At 47.2% G+C, this 19417-nt stretch overlaps 1 protein-coding gene across 3 annotated transcripts in view; it reads left to right on the top strand.

Moving 5' to 3' along the window:
• The window catches only part of AFAP1L1 (actin filament associated protein 1 like 1), a 159127-nt gene that overhangs the window by 78398 nt on the left and 61312 nt on the right, over positions 1–19417 (top strand). For all 3 annotated transcript variants that reach the window (XM_069244630.1, XM_069244631.1, XM_069244629.1), the window contains exons 2-4: positions 6967–7095; positions 7587–7670; positions 11396–11478. In XM_069244630.1, coding sequence (XP_069100731.1) covers positions 6967–7095; positions 7587–7670; positions 11396–11478 — 296 coding nt within the window. The remainder of the gene's footprint in view (positions 1–6966; positions 7096–7586; positions 7671–11395; positions 11479–19417) is intronic.

The following is a 19417-nucleotide window of genomic DNA, read 5'->3' as shown; positions in this document are numbered from 1 at the left end:
GACGCCAGACCCTAATCACAGACTCCTGCTCCTCATCTGAGACCGCAGTTAGTGCAGACACCAACCAGTCCCTTATTGCAGATACTAACCCCTTATCTCAATCAGCAGTCACTAATCACAGACACCAGTCACCCATTTCAAACACCATTCCTTCATCTTAAAGCCCAGTTCCTAATCACATACACCAGTCCCTCCTCCGAGACGGCAGTCAGTTACTGCAGACACCAGTTCCTTCTAAAAAAAAAGTCTGTTATCACAGACACCAGCGCTTATCTCGGACACTAGTCCGATAGTGTATACACCAACCCCTTCTCTCAGAGGCCAGTGCCTCGTCCCAGGTACCAGTCCCTTCTCTCAGAGCAGTCTCTCATGGCAGACGCTAGATCTCTCAACGGAGACACAAATTCATCATCGTAGACACCAGCCCGTTAGTGCACACACCAGCCCCTCTACTCAAAAACAAGTCCCTTATCTCAGGCACCAGTCCCTTATTTCAGACATCATTCCGTTAGTGCAGGCACCAATGCCTTAGCACAGACACCAGTGCCTTAGTGCAGACAGAACTCCTTATCTTGGACACCCGACAATATCATAGACACCAGTCCTTTATTTCTGACACAAACCTCTTTACACAGACACCAGTACCTTAGCATAGTTCCTTCTTTCCTTAGACCCTTGTCTAAGATATGAGTCCTTTATCTCATAAAGCAGTCCCTTATTCCAGACATCATTCCATTACCTCCCGTCCCTCCCTCGCCTTCCTTTTAACCAATGAGGCCTCCTGCCTCCCCCCTAGACCCTCCCTTCCCCTTTCAAAAACCCCCCCCACCCTTATCCCCTCCTGTTCTTTTGTCTAGCCCACGCTAGACGGTTTTCTTTCCCTTTCTTACCTGCACGGCGGGGCCTGGAGGTCGTCGATGGAGGCACTCCTCGGGACGCGGAGCTCCGCGAGGAGTGCTACGGCTGGGGCGCGTCTTGAACGAGCAGCATGGTTGCTCGAGAGGCGTGTCCTGGAGGCCGGCTGACGGGGTCAGCCGGCCCTCTGTGGCTGGGGCGTTAGTTTCCGGGTTTCCGCGCCGCGGAGCCGCGAGGACCGAGGAACTTCAATTTTTGGATGCTGGTCAGGTAGGACGGGCGTTCTGCCCGTGGTTTTTTGGATTTTTACAAGGATTGTGACCTTTTTAGGGTTTGGTGGAGCCCTGTTAGGGAGGACCAGGGTCCTATATGTAGGGTAGTGTTTTGGAATGAAAGGCAGTGTTATTTTGGTTACCATACCTAAAGCTCCAGCATAGAGACGTGGTTGTCTCTTCTTCCTCCTCGGAGGTGGGAGGGGAGGGTAGCATTGCTCTTCCTGAGAACCCACAGGTACCTGGCAGGGGTACTCCCCTCATGTCTAGTGAGGAAGTGCAGGATATGGGTGAAATGGCTGTCACCAGGGCACTGCAAGCTGGCGTGGCCAGGACTGATCAGTCTAAGCGTGCGCAATCATCGGTAGCGGCAAGAAAATCCTCATCGGAGAGTGAGGATGAGGCCCCATCAACGTCATCTGGGGGAAAATAGGTTTCCAGAAGAGGTAATGTGGGAAGTGATGACACATGTTCGGGACAGTTTAGGTTTCCCTGTGTTTCAACCTACAAACTCAGAGTCTCATTTATTTCCTCAAATATCAGACGCCTTTTATGTTTGCCATGCCTTTCCAGGGACCTGTGAAGGATATGGTGTTTCGTGAGTGGAAGGATGTGGAGAAGGCTCAGGTTCCACGATTCCTTCAGAAACTTTACTTACTTGAGGGTGAGGGGGTTTTTCCTCCTTCAATACGCCTGGACTCTATTCTGGCTACTCTAATTGGCAAAACGGCAGTCAATCCGGAGGATTGTGTGCCTACGTATGCCACAGACCGTAATGTGGATTCAGGTCTTAAGAGGGCTTTTGCGGCGGAGAATCTGGCGCTGAAGGCAGGGATTTATTCTGCTTATGCGTCACAATCATTGGTTCAAGGCTTTGATAAACTGGCGGTGGCTGTACAGGAAGGGGCGGAGTGTTCGGTGCTCCTGGCTGGTATGGAACAGCTGGCCAGATTATTGGCGGATGTGTCTTCAGATATAGTCCGTACTTCGGCTCTGGCATCTGGGTCTTTGATTAGGGCTCGTAGGTCCCTCTGGTTGCGTTCATGGAAGGCTGATCCAGGGGAAACGGCGGCCTTGTTGAGACTGCCGTTTGAGGGTTGTAACTTGTTTGGAGAACTATTACCATCCATACTTTCCAAGGCGTTTAAGGAGCGGAAGCATGCCTTACCTTATAAAGGGGTTTCTTCTTCGGGTAAAGGGTGGAAGAAGCATTCCAGATCTTCTCCTACTAGGGTTGCTAAATCCTTTTCGTTTAGGAGACGGCGTTTTTATCCGCGTTTTTCACCTAAGAAGTCTACTCCTGAGACCCGGGGTGGTTTCAAGAAGGGGTCCTGGCATTCGCTGTGGGCCTGGCAGAGGGCCGGTTGGGGGATGACTGTGTCACTTTCTTTCAGCTTGGGAGGACAGTGTAACCGATCATTGGGTACTAGACATGGTGACCAATGGTTATGTCATAGATTTTGTGGCGGTTCCTCCAGATTCCGGGGTGCATCCCACACCTCTGCCTTCAGAGGGGTCTTGGAGTGGAGCATTATTGGACGGAGTGCGGGACTTACTGGTCATGGGGGCCATTTCCCATGTTCCACTAGACGACCGAGGTCAGGGCACTTATGCGGTCTTGTTTCTTGTGCGGAAAGTTTCAGGGGGATTTTCAACCGGTGCTCAATCTGAAGGAGGTGAATACCTGGATCAGGACAGTGCATTTCCGCATGCTGTCCATTCGGACTATTTTTCCATTGGTCAGGCAAGGGGATTTTCTGGTGTCACTGGATCTGCCGGATGCTTACCCACACGTACCGGGGGCATGGTCCTCTCAAAAGTTCCTGAGGTTTGCTGTGGGGCAGGATCATTTCCAGTTTTGCGTTCTGCCTTTCGGTCTGAAATCTTCTCCCCGAATTTTCAGGAATATGCTGGCTCCTCTAGTGGCTTTGCTTCATTCAGAAGGGGTGTTTCTGCACCCTTATCTAGTCGACATTTTGATTCATGCCCATTCACGAGACCTTTTGCAGAGGCAGGTGGCCCAAGTTCTGGGGGTCCTGCAATAACACGGGTTTTTGATTAATTGGGTGTAATCAGACTTTGTGCCGTCCCAGGATCTGGTTTTTCTAGGGGCTCGGTTTCAGCCTATTCCAGGGTTGATGACTGTGTCCGAAAAGAGGTTGGATGCTCTCCAGGCTTTGGTAAAGAAGGTATGGTTACTGTCTGCTCCCCGAGCTCTTCTATGGTTGCGACTGCACATTTGCCGTCAGTGATATTTTGGGTTCTTGGGCACGTTTCCATCCCCTGTGCTTGATGACGTGGTTCTTGAGTAGGTGGGATCCAGGGTCCGGTTCTCTGAAGGACGGGGTTCCAGGGTCCGGATTGATTCACAGAGAGTTGCAATGGTGGTTGGATGCAGACCACCTGAGGGTAGGGGTGTCTTTGTCACCTCTGAGACCCGTGGTGGTGACGACGGATGCCAGCCTCTCCGGTTGAGGGGCATGGATGGGGTCAGCTCAGATTCGGGGGTTTTGGTCCCCTCGGGAGGCGAGTCGGTCATCTAATTGGCGAGAGTTGCGGGCTATATTCCTGGCTCGGGTCCATTTCCAGGATTCCCTGAGGGGGTTGGCGGTTCTGGTTCGCACAGACGACTTAGTGGCCGAGGCTTATGTCATTCGGCGAGAGTGGTAAATGTTCGGGCGGATCTACTGAGCAGAGTGATTCCTTCCTCTCAACTTTTCTCTCTCCGGAGGTCTCTGTTTCGGCATCTGGTTCGGCTTTGGGGTCTTCCAGTGCTGGATGTGTTTGCGTCAGTAGAGAATGCGATAGTGGAGTGCTTCTGCTCCCGGTTTCGGTGTCCCCAAGCATGGGAGGTGGACGGGATGTCATGTCCTTGGCCGCAGGGCCTTTTATATGCGTTCCCTCCGTTTCAACTATTCAGGGCGTTTCTGTTAGGTGCCAGTGGCTTTGAGTTCTACCTTGCTGGCTTCATGGAGACGTTCAACTTTGCTTTCTTATGGTAGACAGTGGAAGGTGTTTTCGTCTTGGTGCTTAAGTCGTGAGTTGGATCCTTCCTGCGCTTCTCTCTTTGAGGTGATGCAGTTCCTGCAGGACGGTGCTCGTTTAGGGTTGTCAGTGGCTTCTCTTCGGGTACAGTGGGCGGCTATTCAGGCATTTAGGGGCCATGGCGTAATCTTCAAGTTGAAGGGCGATTGATGCCTGGATTTTTTTCAGGGGCTTATTAATTTATTTCCTCGCCCGGTCCGTTCTTTTCCCTCATGGGATCTGTCCTTGGTTTTGGATGTGTTGACGGGGGCCCCTTTTGACCCATTGGGGGACTATGATTTGCGACGTCTATCTTTGAAGACGTTCTTTTTGGTCGCCATTACTTCGGCTCGTCGGTTGGGGGAATTGGGGGCATTGGCATGTTCCTTTTCTTTTTTGTAAGATTTTTCCCGATAGGGTGGTTCTGGTTCCGGTGCCTTCCTTTATTCCAAAAGTCAATTCTTCGTTCCATTCCAGGCAGGCGGTCATCCTTCCTTCATTTTGTCCCGATCCCTCATCTGGGGAGGAGGTCCGTTTGCATTTGTTGGATGTACGTAGGGTTTTGTTGGAGTATCTGCGGGTGGTGGCTCCTTTTCGTACAGGGGATTCACTGTTTGTTACTTTTGGTCCGGCGCGCTAAGGTGAGAAACCTTCCACAGCTTCCTTGAGTCGGTGGGTTCGATCTTTGATTCTGTTGGCCTATTCCTTGAAAGAGGTGGTTCCTCCTCTAGGGATTCAGGGGAGGTCTTCCAGAGGCATGGCGGCGACGGTGGCAGAGCTTCAGGGGACTTCAGTGGTGGAGATTTGCAGGGCCGCCACTTGGGCTTCTCCTTCGGCGTTTGTGCGTCATTATAGGCTATCGGACTTGGGTGGTTTGGAGTCGGTGTTTGGTCACCGGGTCTTATCCTCTATGAGATAATGTTTGGGATGTTCTTGGTGCAGGGTATTAACTAAGGGTCTTGCAACTCGATGTCCGTCTCCGGTGTGTTTTTCTTGCTATGTCTCATTGGTTAAAAGGAAGGCGAGGGAGGGACGGGAGGTAATGCTTCCATTTTCTTACGATAATGGCATTACTCCTAGTCCTACTCCCTCGCCTTCCTTTTCCGTTCCCTCCCACCCTCCCGGTACGGACTGTCCGAGTTGCGGCTTGGGCTTGGTTTTTGTACAGGAGGGGATAAGGGTGGGGGGGGTTTTTGAAAGGGGAAGGGAGGGTCTAGGGGGGAGGCAGGAGGCCTCATTGGTTAAAAGGAAGGCGAGGGAGTAGGACTAGGAGTAATGCCATTATCGTAAGAAAATGGAAGCATTAGTGTGCGCGCTAGTACCTGAGCACAGACACCAGTTCCCCCTCACAGACACCAGTCCTTTACCTCCTAAACCAGCCCCGTATCACAGACACAAATCCAGTCTTTTAGAGACCAGCCCCTTAGTGCAGACATCGCTCCCTTATCTTATCCACCTGTCCATTATTGCAGACATCAGTTCCTTAGCTCATGCATCACAACCCTAGCACAGTCACAGGTTCCTAAGTGCAAACACAAGATCTTTAGAACAAGCACTAGCCCCCTAGATCAGAAACCATTTCTATCAAAAGCACCACCCTCCTGGGTCCCAACACCAGCCCCTTCCTCTGACGCCACTCTGTCCCAGACACCACTTACCTGGACCACACACATTGTCCTTACTCATCGAAACATCCCTGGTGTTTTAGAGGTTTAAAGTTGTTATCATACTTGCTGATTTTGTTAAATTTATCTGCTGGTTTGCCTAAATGTTTTTAGAATGTCATTATCGTAGGTGCCCCGGAAAACATCTTTATGTGTTTGTACGTGGACGGAATATACAATTACCTGGCTTTTGTGTTTACATTCCACCACAGTTTTGCGGTATCCTTCAACTGCAAATAACAGGTTTTACATAATGTGTCTACTTGTGTGAGTGCCTGTTTTGTGTGTGTTGTAAAGTATGATGGAATAGCCAGTGTTGTCTTAAGGATTTTTGGGGTCAAGGACAAGACGTTTTTTGGGGGCACCCTGTTCATAATTCTTCTGCTAATTGAACAGGGCATGATGTCAAACAAACTTTCAGAAACGGGGTTCACACAAAAACCGTTAAAATATGGGTTTCCGGTGTCCCACAAAATCCTTCAGATGCCATTGAGCAAAGAGAGAGACACTGAGAGGGAGAGATAGGCAGAGGGGAGAGAGTCGGAGATATGGAAATAGATGGAAGTAGGCTAGTTAAAGAGAAAGTTTAGAGTCCCAGGTGGCCCCCAAGGAAGGTGGGGCCCTGGGCAACTGTCCACTTTGCCCTGTCTTGGAACCCCTCTGGGAATAGCGGCAATTGTTCTGTTACTGTATATGTACATGTTTAAATGCTGATATATTTGCACAATTAGACGCTATGTGTGCGCGAGGCTTATGATTCAGTGATGTATTGTGTCGTGGTGCATTTTATCATGCGTGCGATTTTGATTTGGTGATTGTGTTCATTGTACTTTTATTACCCAAGTACAATATGTGCTTGGTTGTGGGTGTTTGATTTGGTGGATGTCTTTATAAAGGTAAAGGTCTTGTTTTTGATGGTTGGCATGAGCACATGCCACAGTGCCACACGTGTGTCCCCAAAGTGCACAGTTTCCTTATCTATGTGGAGGCGAATGCTAGAGAGATGTGTTTGTGTGTGTTTTGTGTATGGAACACGGGGAGACATGATTGTGCGCATTGTGCATGTGTGACAGTGAAAGGAAGCAGTCACATCTCTACATGTGAGGCAGCGATTCTCTCTCTTTACCCTCTCCTTATTCTCTTTTCTCTAGTGCTGGAGCAGCTGATCCCAGAACTGAACCTCCTGCTCGAGCTGCTAGACCAGGAGTATCTGAGCACCTCGGCCCGGGAGAAGACCACCGCTGTCTCCAGCATCCTGCAGAAGCTGCAACCCCCGGCAGGTCAGTCAAGACCCATGAGCACCAGACTCCTTTCATGCTTCTGCCCTCATCCTCCTACCCTTCATCCTCCCCCTGCCTCATCACCAGCCTTCCTATCCCTGATCCCATGTATGCACCATCACCCTGGTGCCCTCTAGTATTTTCTGCCGTCTGGCAGAATCTATTGCCTTCTTGTGAGTATCCACGGAGTCTTCTGAGCATCCGTTGCCCCATCACTCATATCTATTAGCTTCTAGCCGGTGTCCATGGCCTTATCACTGTCTCCACAAACTTCATCTATGTCCTTTACTTTCTTCCTCATTTTCTTTTCCACCATTGACCTCTTGTGAGCATCCATTGGCCATTACTCGTATCCAGGGCATTTTATCACCCTCCCAAAGCCTTGCCACAATCCTAGTACCCTTTCACCCACATCCATTTTCTTCTCACTACTTCTTTTTCACGGATTTCTCTTGCTTCTCACTGCCCTCTTTTCACTTGTTTCTCTCCAGGGGATGAGCTGAATTTCACCTACGTGAACACAGCTTCCCTCCGTAATGGGACCAGTTTTGTGGAATCACTCTTCAATGATTTTGGTAAGCCTACTCGGGAGACGATGGTGGGGGAGAATGTATGGGAGATACTGTTTGTTTCTTACCACATCATAGTTCCGAGTGTAGTTAACCAAACGTTAGCAGATCTTAGCTGGGACAGGTCTGTAAGAAAATCTAGAGTCCTAAACTTGTTTAAGTAGAAAAAAAAACATGTACAGCAGTGGCGAGCATTAAGAGAGTTGGCAAGATGGGCTTGAGACTTGGGCGTACCTTACTGGGACCTTAGGTTCCAGAATTACTCTTTTACTGGCATCTGTGGTTTCCCTATAACCAGATAACCTTCTGGAAAATACAGTACTAGAAATTAAATGTCCAAGAAAGGCTAGTAAAGCATTAAACAACCGTAGATCACTTTTACCCTTACAGTGAAGAAGTCTCAGGAGGCACTGCTTTCCTTCTCAAACCAAGAAGACTGAAGTCTAGTAAACAGGAAACCAAGTAGACTTCCCTTTAATTCTTTGGTGGTCCCTACAACTTATTGGATGTGGGAAAATGTGCAGCATTGCATGAATACTGATGGTGAACACTGTGTGAAATGCTCAGAAATACTATTGATTACTGATTGGATATCATTGTCAGGTCTATTAGGCCTCGGTTGTCTCAGGGTTTTGAAGTCAGCAGTGAAGACCTACTCTAGGAGGGAGGATTATTGCTAAGAAACAATACAATATATAGTACTCTAATGAACACAGTGTCTAGTCAGTGCCATAACTTTAGAGAGGGGTTGGACTTTTATTTACAGGTAACAAACGAGCACTTCATTATTTTATACAGAAAGGATAATAATTTTGGAAGGCTAGAACTTACTTATGTGTCAGGCAGTCTATGACCCAAATAGACACCTCACTCAACCTTACCCTGTGAAACAAATAAGAACACATACATTACCACACATGTGGCAGGAGAGCACCCAGTACTAAGGGACTGATTGGCCATTTAAAGAGGAGAGCTAGTTGGAAGTTCCTCTGCAGGGGTACAGATAAAGCGGTCTGTATCTTTTGACTAGAAGCACGTTGCTGATACTCACTCTCTTCATAGCCTGAGCTGATGGCACAGTAACCAACCAGGCTCTCTTTGGGGGTAGACTTTGGGGGACCCTTGTCAGTAATGCTAGTCTCTGCGGATGAACAGCTCAACGAAATCTGGATCACCTCCACTGTACTCAGAGATTGTCTGTTTTACTGGCGAGCTGTGTTCTCAACAGTATATCACTGTAAAGTACTGCTAAGATACTGGACTTAAACAGGTATTAATCTGCACAAGACATACTCTGCACACAGTCCAGGATGTACAATGTACATACCCTAAGATACAGTACAGGACAAGACTAACCACTCTGTAAGAATCATTGATTCATTACTTAAGTTCTAAAAATTCATAACTAGGGGTGTGCAGGGAGCTCCACTCCGCTGGCAGAGCTAACGGAGTTTTTGGAACTCTGCGCTCCACTTGGAGCCCAGAGTTAGTCCAGAAACTCCGCTAGCCCCTCCAGCAGAGCAGAGCTCACACGGTGTGTGCTGCAGCCCAGTTATGGGCTGCACAGTGCAAGCACTGACAGTTTGCACTTGCGCTGTGCAACCCATAACTGGGCTGCAGCACTCACAGAAGCCAGAGAGCAGATGCCAGAGGGAGGCAGCCGCTGTGGACTCGTTGCCATCGTACGACGAGGAGAAGAGGACCTCCTGGAAGACTCAGGTAAGTCCTCATCTCTTTCTTTTGTCGTTGTTTGTGCACACTGGTGCACAAACAAGGACTGAAATGGCAGCTTTCGCTGCCTGTGGCCCTGGCCTGAATTCAAGCCAGGGTTATAGGTGGTGAAAGCTGCTGTTTCAGGCCTCTTGTGCACCGGCCTGTTCCTATGCACAACAGGCCTGGCAACTTTTGCTGCCTACGTCCCTGGCCTGAGTTCAGGCCAGGGACGTAGGCATCAAAAGAAAGCTGCCGTTTCAGGCCTTGTTGTAGTTTGGACTCTTGCTCTAGGCAAGACTGCTGGTTTAAGGATGACAGTACTTATGTTTGTAGGCGACTATGCCTATCCTACAACAAGTCGCAGCTGTCGACCCAACCCTTCTGGCTCACTAGCAGCACCTCACCAAAAACCCAAATAGTAAAAGGTGATTTGTGGCAGCCTTTACACATGGACTCGAAAGTATGACATCTCAGGGAGTGTCGTGGTTAAACGGAGATTACCCCTTTCTCACAGATACATCATGTCTCATCCAAACACAGGCAATAATGAAGATGCAGTGAAGTTTCAATGGTTTTTATTTAACACAACTGCAATCTGCGATAAGTTGCATGGACTTCAATGATTAGGATAATGAACAGTGCAAGAAACAGAATTGTAAAGACAAGAGTCATTATTACAAAGAAGCCCACCATCTTGCAATAATATGAAAAGACATAAGGTGTATAATCTGTCCTAATACCCTATCATGATAGGCCTAACCTCCTACCTAAAGCACAGCTGGGTATGTTAAACCTAATCTGCCAATGCCATGTCCATGAGAGGAGCCCCCAACCCTTGTTACCTTGGAATGAAGTCTCTATAGCTCAGATTCCGAAGGGACACGAAGACTGAGTCAGTGTCAAGATGACGTGCAGCATCGATATCAGTGATGGTGGCGATGCCCTCTGTATGGAATCCCTCTGATTATCTGTCTAAAGTGTGATGCACTGCACACAGGAAAGGCCGGTGCACAAGTGGCCTGAAATGGCAGTTTTCACTGCCTACGGCCCTCCTTAGTGTGACTGTTCTCAGAAGCCCTAAGCAGGGTCGGGGCTGACTAGCCAGTCCTGACACTGCTTAGCACTTCCGAGATCTGGCGCATTCAGGACTCCGCAGATCACAGAACTCCACTTCTGCAGAATTCCATAGAGTCTGACTCCGTGAACTCCATCCAGGCCTATTCATAACACGCTCAAGCAGTTGTAAAACACTTCACACAACCAAAGACATAGACATAGATACAGTCAGAGGTATAGAAATAAGTATTTGGATAGGTATCAGTACAGGTTCAAGCATATTTATATGCTGATATAGGTATGGGTACAGGTACATGTATAGAGGGAGGCATGCGTATGCAGAACCGGCAGGATGGCTCAGCGAGTGAAGCATTTCCTGCTCACATGTGTATATGACCCCCAGGTCTCAGTCCTGGAAGAGTTGAATTAGCCTCTTAAAGTTCGAAACATTGATTACGATTACATTTGCTGATAGTAACATTTGTTATTTCCAGCTATACGAAATGGCAAAACTGTCATAGCAAGTGCTATATCAAAGCACAAAGTTATTGACATCCTATACATTGTGAGCCAGCCTTCCTTACAGTCTTGTTATGGTTGCATTTCTGTTCCTGGTCGAATGCAATGGACAATCTGCATCAATTGTTTCCATGAACGTTTGTGTGCTGCTAAGAATGTTGGGTAAGTTTAGTGAAAACAGACATAGAAACAGATGTAGGTTAAGAAAAGGGATATGAACTTAATAGCCTTCTTCTGAGCGATAACAGTAATGCAACGCACCATTATGTACTCCCCCAAAGATGCTTCCTAACTGTACGGATGGAAGTTTGAAGCTACAGACAGACTAGTGTTTGTTGTCGTCTCCTGCAGTAGCAGGATGGGTCTGCAATGTACTGGGTAACTCTATAAAACTGTGAACATCTCATTTGCAAATCCATTTTTTGTAAACCTGCTCTTCACAGACTGCGACCTTCAGGAGTTGCAGAACATGAAGGATGATGAGGAAGATGAGAGCGAGGAACAGCCCTGCAAAATGTCCCCATCCGTAAGTACTGGACTTCGTACATAACGTTCTTAAGGAGAAAGGAGGCAAACTGAAGAATGGGTGTAGAACATGGTGAGAGCACCCTTGCTGCATGGCACCCATTTCTTTTAAGGTGTTATATGAGCTGCATCCCTTAATTCATGCTCCATATTACAACCAGACATGGAAGAGTGAAAATAGATCCATTCATCCACCCAGGCTTTGCATCACCACTTTCTATTTAGATGTTAGCAAAGATGCATCCGTGAACCGATGTCCCACATTAACCTAGGCAATTCCCATTCATCCACCCATGTCCTACATCACCCCCTACTGTGCAGTCATCATCAGTGCATTCATTCATGCTCCATATCCGCCTTGCTGTTCAAGTGTGAGCACCCATGCACTGATGCTCCACATTACCTCCTGCTATTCAAGTGTTACAATAGATTCATTCATTCACCCGTGTTCCACATCATCCCCAGTTATGCAGTGTCCGCAGAGCTGCATCACTACATTCATGCTCTATATCCGCCTTGCTGTTCAAGTGTGAGCAGAGGTGCACCCATGCACTGATGCTCCACATTACCTCCTGCTATTCAAGTGTTACAATAGATTCATTCATTCACCCGTGTTCCACATCATTCCCTGTTATGCAGTATCCGCAGAGCTGCAACACTGCATTCATGCACCATATCCGCCTTGCTGTTCAAGTGTGAGCAGAGGTGCATCCATGCACATATGCTCCACATTACCTCCTGCCATTCAGGTGTTACAATAAATCCACTCCCCCTCCTGTGTTCCAAATCACCCCCTGCTATGCAGTGTCTGCAGAGCTGCATCACTGCATTCATGCTCGGTATCTGCCTTGGTATTCAAGTGTTAGCAGAGGTGCATCCATGCACAGATGCTCCACATTAATCCCTGCTATTCAAACTGCCTTTCAATAATTGTTGACCTTGGAGTCTGATAAGAAGCAATTACAGTCGAGCAGTTTTTAATGCCTCTAAGAAAAGTAGATTATAGTTATGTGAAAGTTAATGTTGGGTACGTTGTGTTTTATACCATATTAGCCTTTGAAGAATTTGCCATTTAATCTCAGCTCTTCAGGCATTAGCAGACCTACATCCATGCACCCAAGATCTGCAGCACTATCTTTTCGTCAAATGTTAACAAAGTTGAAATCATGATCTGCCCCCCGCGTACTGTGCGAGGGTTAGCGGAGCACCCATGATATCTACAACCCCCTTTCAGCTCTGGTGGTATTAGAGCTGCACCCTTAAGTTCCAGCACCACATTCTGTTAAAGTGTTAATAGTGCTGCATCCATGCACTCGTGAGCTGCAGCGCTATCTTCTGTTCAAGTGTTAACAAAGCTGCATCCATGCACTAATGTGCTGCAGCTCCACCTTCTGCAAGTTTTAACAGAGCTGCATACATGCACCCATGAGTTGCAGCACCATCTTCTGCAAGTGTTAACGGAGCTTTATCCATGCACTCATGAGCTGCAGCACCACCTTCTGTTCGAGTGTTAACAGAGCTACATTTGTGCATTCATGAGCTGCAGTGCCACCTACTGCAATTGTTAACAGAGCTTCATCCATGCAACCATGAGCTGCAGCGCCACTTTCTCTTCAAGTGTTAACAGAGCTGCATCTATATAGCTAGGAAAGCTGCAACCCCACTTTCCGTTCGGGTGTGGTTACACCTGCATCCATGCACTTGTAAGCTGCAACACCGCCTTCTGGTTGAGTGTTAACAAAGCTGCATTCATGCACTCATGAGCTGCAGTACCACCTTCTGCAAGTGTTAACAGAGCTGCACCTGTTCATCCACAATCTGCAGCACCAACTTCTGCAAGTTTTAACAGAGCTGCATCCATGCAGGCATGAGCTGCAGCACCACCTTCTGCAAGTGTTAACAGAGCTGCATCCATGCACACCTGAGCTGCAGCACCACCTTCTTTTAAAGTGTTAAGAGAGCTGCAGCAATGCACTTCTGAGCTGCAGCGCCACCTTCTGTTAAAGTGTTAAGAGAGCTGCATCCATGCACTCCTGAGCTGCAGCGCCACCTTCTGTTGAAGTGTTAAAATAGCTTCATCCATCTACTCCTGAGCTGCAGCGCCACCGTCTGTTAGTGTTAAAAGAGCTGCATCCACGTACTCCTGAGCTGTAGCACCACCTTCTGTTAAAGTGTTACAGAGCTGCATCTATGTACCCATGATATCTGCAACCCCTTTATCAGTTCAGGTGTTTTTAGGTCGAGTATAGGCAGCTGTGCTGTCCTACGACATGCTATAATCTACTTCTGTGGGCTTTCACCATGCCCATCAAACGCCCAGCCCATCACTTTCATTTGTTCCTTGTCCTGCCTTGCAAACTTCCTTTGATTTGTTAGATAAGTGCTTTATGTTTGTCCCACGTTGAGGCTGTTTTGTTACCACCTCGGAGACTGACCCTGTTACATGGATTATTGCAATACGGCCATACACCTTAGTGTTGGCACACTACTTTTTTATTTTGCCTCTTTGCTTCGATCGTGGTATGGTGTTTCTTCCTCTGGCATCTTCCTGTTTCTTTGTGGTGTCTGCACCCGACAAAGGCTGCAAGCTGGAGGGGGATTCTTTTTTAATTATTTATATAGCGCAAACTCGACCAGAAACTTGGAGTGCTTTACATGAGCACTGGTTAAATTTGCAGCCCCATTCCTAAATTCTGCCCAAGTTTAGCATGAAAAATATACAAACTGGTCACTTTTAAATTGCAAAAACACAAGAGAAACCCTCAATGCCGCTCTCCCTGGCACAGCAGATGAGCTGATACTACAATATTCACTTCACTTGGGAAACTCGACCATTAAGCTTTTCAGGGTATTCCTTTTACAACATTTTTGCCCATAAATCAGCTTGTAGTGGTTCTAGGTCCTAGGACAATGGGACCACCACCCCAAAAACGTTCAACACAACGTGCTCTTTCTGCCCCCTCATCTTCTGGGTCCCAACACTAGGTTTGGGAGGAGGGACCCAAAATCATAACCTTTCCCACCACTGAATGTCTTTTTAAGCTTTCTCATGGCTGGAGCTTTTGCTTTATAGCTGTGAGTAGTTTGTGTTCTAAGGGCCTTGTCTGTAATAGTATTCTAGTAGGCCTGCTAGACCTGAAAATGTGTAATGCACTATGTCCTCTAGGGGCTGAATATATAGTTACACTGCAATGCTCTCTGATCTTCTCTTTTCATGTGGATATGCCACCTAGGGGCTGACTATATAGTTACACCATCATGTTTCTTCCAAATAGTATTTGTATTGTGGTGCCCTCTAGGGGATGTTTTGACCATTACAGATTAAGGCTAAACGTATAAAGGAATGCACAAACAGTTTATTTCTGATAAAGTTTGTATGTGCTGCATGGCTAAATACTTATAAGGTCCCAAAGGCGAGACCCATTGGCTATGCCAGTGCTTGTTTAGATCTGCCTGCATGCACCCATGAGCTGCAGCGTCACCTTCTATTCATCAGTGATGTATCCACGCACCCATGCTTTGCAGCAGCTCTACTGTTTGAGTGTAAAAAGCGCTGCATCGATGTCCCATGATCTGAGTAGGAATATCTAATCTACTGCTGTAGTGTTAATAGAGCTTCATTTGAGCTGCTCACTACATCTCTGGCACATCCCCTAAATTTCAGAAATTAGACTTTCTCTGTCAGTCCACCCAAAGTATTTTGTATTTCATAACTGAATAACCTTGTGGCCCTGCCAGCGCACCAGGGTCTGCTGTGTGAATGAAGGAGATGGGGAAGGGCGAGAAGGGGGAGTTTCAGTCCTCCACCTCTGCCTCTTTTCTAGAGACAATCTAAGTGTTTCTCAAGTACTGCAGCATTGTAATTTTCAGTCAGTGTGCGGATCTTCCTTATGGGTCCTCGCTAACTTTTCTGAATACAGGCACCTCTTGAGTGCTCTCTTCGGCCATATTGTGTAAACTGTTTGTCGCTCTTTAACACACGGGAACTTTCAGGTTTTTTTTTACGAACTGTGTGGTGAGGTCGATTCCAGCGACATGTGATGTTTTCCAAAGATCCCCGACATTTCCAATAGATATTAATTTAACGACATCCCTGCTTCTAGATCTTCTTTCCAGCCTTTGTCTTCGAAAATTATAGTTTTATATCTATATTCATATATAAAAGTAAAGCTGCTCATTATTTAATACATAGTAACATTTTCAGATAACATAATATATGTTTTTGTAAAGTGCAGTTTCCTACCTTAGCGTACCCTGGCAATGAATAACAGGTGCTGCTTCCCCTTAATTTTACTACTTTTATCATCCGGTTGACCAAATGCTGAGACTGAAATTTATGTCACATGGATAACTCGTTTACATTCCTAGGTATTTATTTATTTGGCTGAATGCATTTTAGGGATTGTAGTCTTGGTGTACTTTTAAAGAACCAATTATAATGACATGCATAATAATGAGAATTTGAAACCAAAAAGCCCAGGACTATACATATGTGTCCTGATGACAGTTAAGGAGGTGGCACCCCTATCCATGGCCAGCACAATGCCTTTTCTCTTGCGGGATTTGTGTTTATCTGATTTCCCTGAAAACCTCTGATTCTTAAGAGTTCTGTAACCATCTGGAACCCTTGTTGAGAGCTAGATCATGTCTGGCAGGTTGAACTGCGGACATGTTAAACAGTGACCATCTTTTTCACCACTCATCACAGAGAACTCAAGTTTCCCTTGTCCAAGTGTGACTAGCTCATCCAGTCCAGTTTTTTGTTTTGCTTTCTGGGACCTGTGGTCCAGATTTTATAATGGAACTGGGAAACTTGAGAGTTCTGTCCTCAGTTCTTACCATGGTGAAGAGGTCTGTGCCCGCTGCCCATCCGGTCTATCCAGGCCGCTGTGTAGAAGCCACCTCTACACAGCGGCCTGGATAGACTGGATGGCCAGGTGGCTTCTCCTTGGACCTCCCGTCTTGCAGTCTCTCCACCCTCCCCCCCCCCACCATGTGGAGAGGGGGAGAGGAGCCCCAAACACTCAGTCCTTTAGGGGATGATTTGAATGCCCTCTCTACTCAACCCCTCCTTATCCCCCCCAACACACACCAACAATCAGTGTCTGTCGACCCATGCGGTGCTTGGTGCCAGGACAAGGCCTGCTGTGTGCCAAGGCTCTTCCTTGTAAACAGACAGTGTGCCACAGAGAGCTGAGCCCTGGGCGCCTGCAGTCACCATGGTCAGTACGATGCCCTCTTCGTGCCCCCGAGAGCACGCTCACATCGTCAGTGGGGCCTTCCTCCTGTGTTGCCCCTGTGCCCCCGCCTCCCGTTCCACCTGTGCCCATCAATCACTCTGCCCTCTCGCCCTGGCTGCATCTATACACTCATATAGTTTCCTTTTCTTGAACTATGCGAATGACACACAGAATACCTTGAAATTGCAGATCCATGAGATGAGTAAGGCAAACTTTCCCTTTACTCGCTCCGAAAATGACGGTTCTATGTGTCTTCATTTTCTGAAGTAGATCTCCACTGAACCAGTCTAGAAGTTACTTGGCAACCCTGTTATGTTTCTTCAGCATCGCTGGCTGGCACCCTTGGGGACATGTCCTACACTCCTTTGTGCTTCTTACCATATTCAAACTGTCCATGCTATTATAATTATTATTTCCCCACCTTTCATTGCTTTAAAGAAGTCTTCCCCTATCTGGTGCAACCCTGAAGGGTCCCGTGGTTGGTTTCTTCAGTTCTACCTAAAATGGGTCAATTGTATTTTTTAGGACTCCTGACTACTTGGTGAAAACGCTTTAGCACCTTCAGAATGTAGGGTCAGTCTTTCTCACGCCTGTAAATCCAGGTGTATGTCAGGAGTAAATCACAACTACTCACGGAAAGGCTTTGTGAAATGGGCCGAGAGACCATAGCAGCTTTATCGGCTCATCTGGAAAACATATGTATAAAGCTGGGTGTTCAGACCAAAGAACTCTTTAAGTTTCACCGTTGTCTCTTTGAAACAAACTTCGACGGCACAACCTTCTCGCTCTCTCTCCCTGCGCTCCGCCTCACTGAGCTCAGCAAAGGCCTGGGCTACATATTTATTACAATTGCATCATTTTGCTTAAATCCAGACCCTTGAGCTTTGCATATTTTGTGTCATTTTTATTTTCTCACACAACGTTTTTCTGGTACTTTTTACCCGGGGAGGACGGTACAAGCAGAAACATCTTGGCGCAATGTGACATCATACGTGTGCAATGGCAGTGAGTGCTCTACGAGTAATGTTTTCTGTGATTTTTAGACATCTAGGGTAATCCATTGAGCTGGTACCTCACAAGGCTTTTTTATGCCTGGGCGTACCACTCGTCAAATTTTCATAGAGGTGACCACCTAGGAGTATGTCACATAATAAGCGTAATTTTCCTGAAAAATCTGCGTGCTTCACATGGAAAACATTTCCTAAATTCTCACAGGCTTCGTTTAGCAGTCGCTAACAGACTAAACCGGGCGGGTTGTGAGTCTCACACCTCTTCTGTGTGCTGAGGTCATTCGTTTATGGTTTATTATACAACCAGGAACTGTTACCGGTGTTGAAATCTAATGTTAGAGTTATTGTACAGAGCTTTTGTGAGACGAATATAGTCAAAGCACCAGAGACGTCAAAAGTGTGGATGATGTTGGGGGTGAAGGCGAGCAGCCAGCGCCGGTCGCCCCAGGTTATGTTCTTTTTATGGCTGTGCTGTCACTGCTAATCAGGGGCGGCTTGCACCCTTTTATAGTGGTGGGACGAGTGAAGTGCCCCACCACTTCGCAAAAAATAAAAACCACCCCCTCCCTCCAAAACCCCAAAGTAAATCACCCCTCCATCCGAAAGCCCAAATAACACTAACTATAACACAAACACTACATTTACATGCACTACATTCCTACATACATTACACACATACATTATACACACATTCGTTACACATTTAATAAAAGAAAAGTACATACCCCTGGGCTGCGTGTCCTCCTCCGTGTGCTTCTGCTCTCTGATAGAGGGAGGGCTCCCCTAACCAATCCAGACGCTGCTCTCATGCTGCTAACCAGCATGAGTGAAGCGCCTCGATTGGATGGCGCATCTGGCTGGACGCTCCTTCAGGCCCTGGAGGCCTGTGCGTGGTCTCCACCCAGCTGTTTTAGACAGCTGAGTGGAGAGCTTCAAAGTGCGCATGTTGTCACTCTGGCCGTAGCAAAGCAGCTGGCCAAAAAAACATGCGCACTTTGGAGCATCCAGTCCAGGCACGGCTCCTGTTCTCTGCTGCCGGCAGTATGTCTCTGGGCTGGTGCACCCTGCAGGTAAAAAATAAAATGGCAAGGAAATCTTTCCATTGCCAATCTATTTCTTCCTGTGGCGCTCGCAGCGGGGTGGGGGGAGGGAGTGGGTGGGTGATGCTCCCCGCCCTCGAGAAGAAACCAGCACTGCTGCTAATCAAATGTATATATCACAAAAGGAGGAAAGGTCTGTTTTTGTGATGTTAATGATGAGGCAGGTGGCGTCTGCTGTTAAAACGAACATGCATCGAAATGTGTCACAGGACATTGTGTTTTTTTGTTGTGTTTTTTTTTAAACGTTTTGAGCAACACGGATATGCTACCTAAAACCCATGACCCCTCTGGTTGTTTGTGTCCCTACAAAAGCTCTGACTGTCCTGCATAGCACTGACTCGTTTTCAGTATGAAACTTGCTGAATGGTCTGCTAAGTGTTGTGTGTTTAGTGGTGAGTTTCCTAGACTTTCGTCTCCGGGTCTTCTGTAACATAATGTGTCCATATATGTGGCGATTACTTTTCATCACTGTATTATTCGATCAATAACCTTTTTGCAACAAAGTGGCTGTCTGAGAGTCCCTTCCCCCACTAGCTAGGCAACAAATAAAAAATAAAAAAATACCATACCAGATACAGTGGAACTGATAT

This window comes from Pleurodeles waltl, chromosome 7 (assembly GCF_031143425.1).
Source record: "Pleurodeles waltl isolate 20211129_DDA chromosome 7, aPleWal1.hap1.20221129, whole genome shotgun sequence".
Taxonomy (NCBI): domain Eukaryota; kingdom Metazoa; phylum Chordata; class Amphibia; order Caudata; family Salamandridae; genus Pleurodeles; species Pleurodeles waltl.
This window is presented reverse-complemented; position numbering and strand designations above follow the sequence as displayed.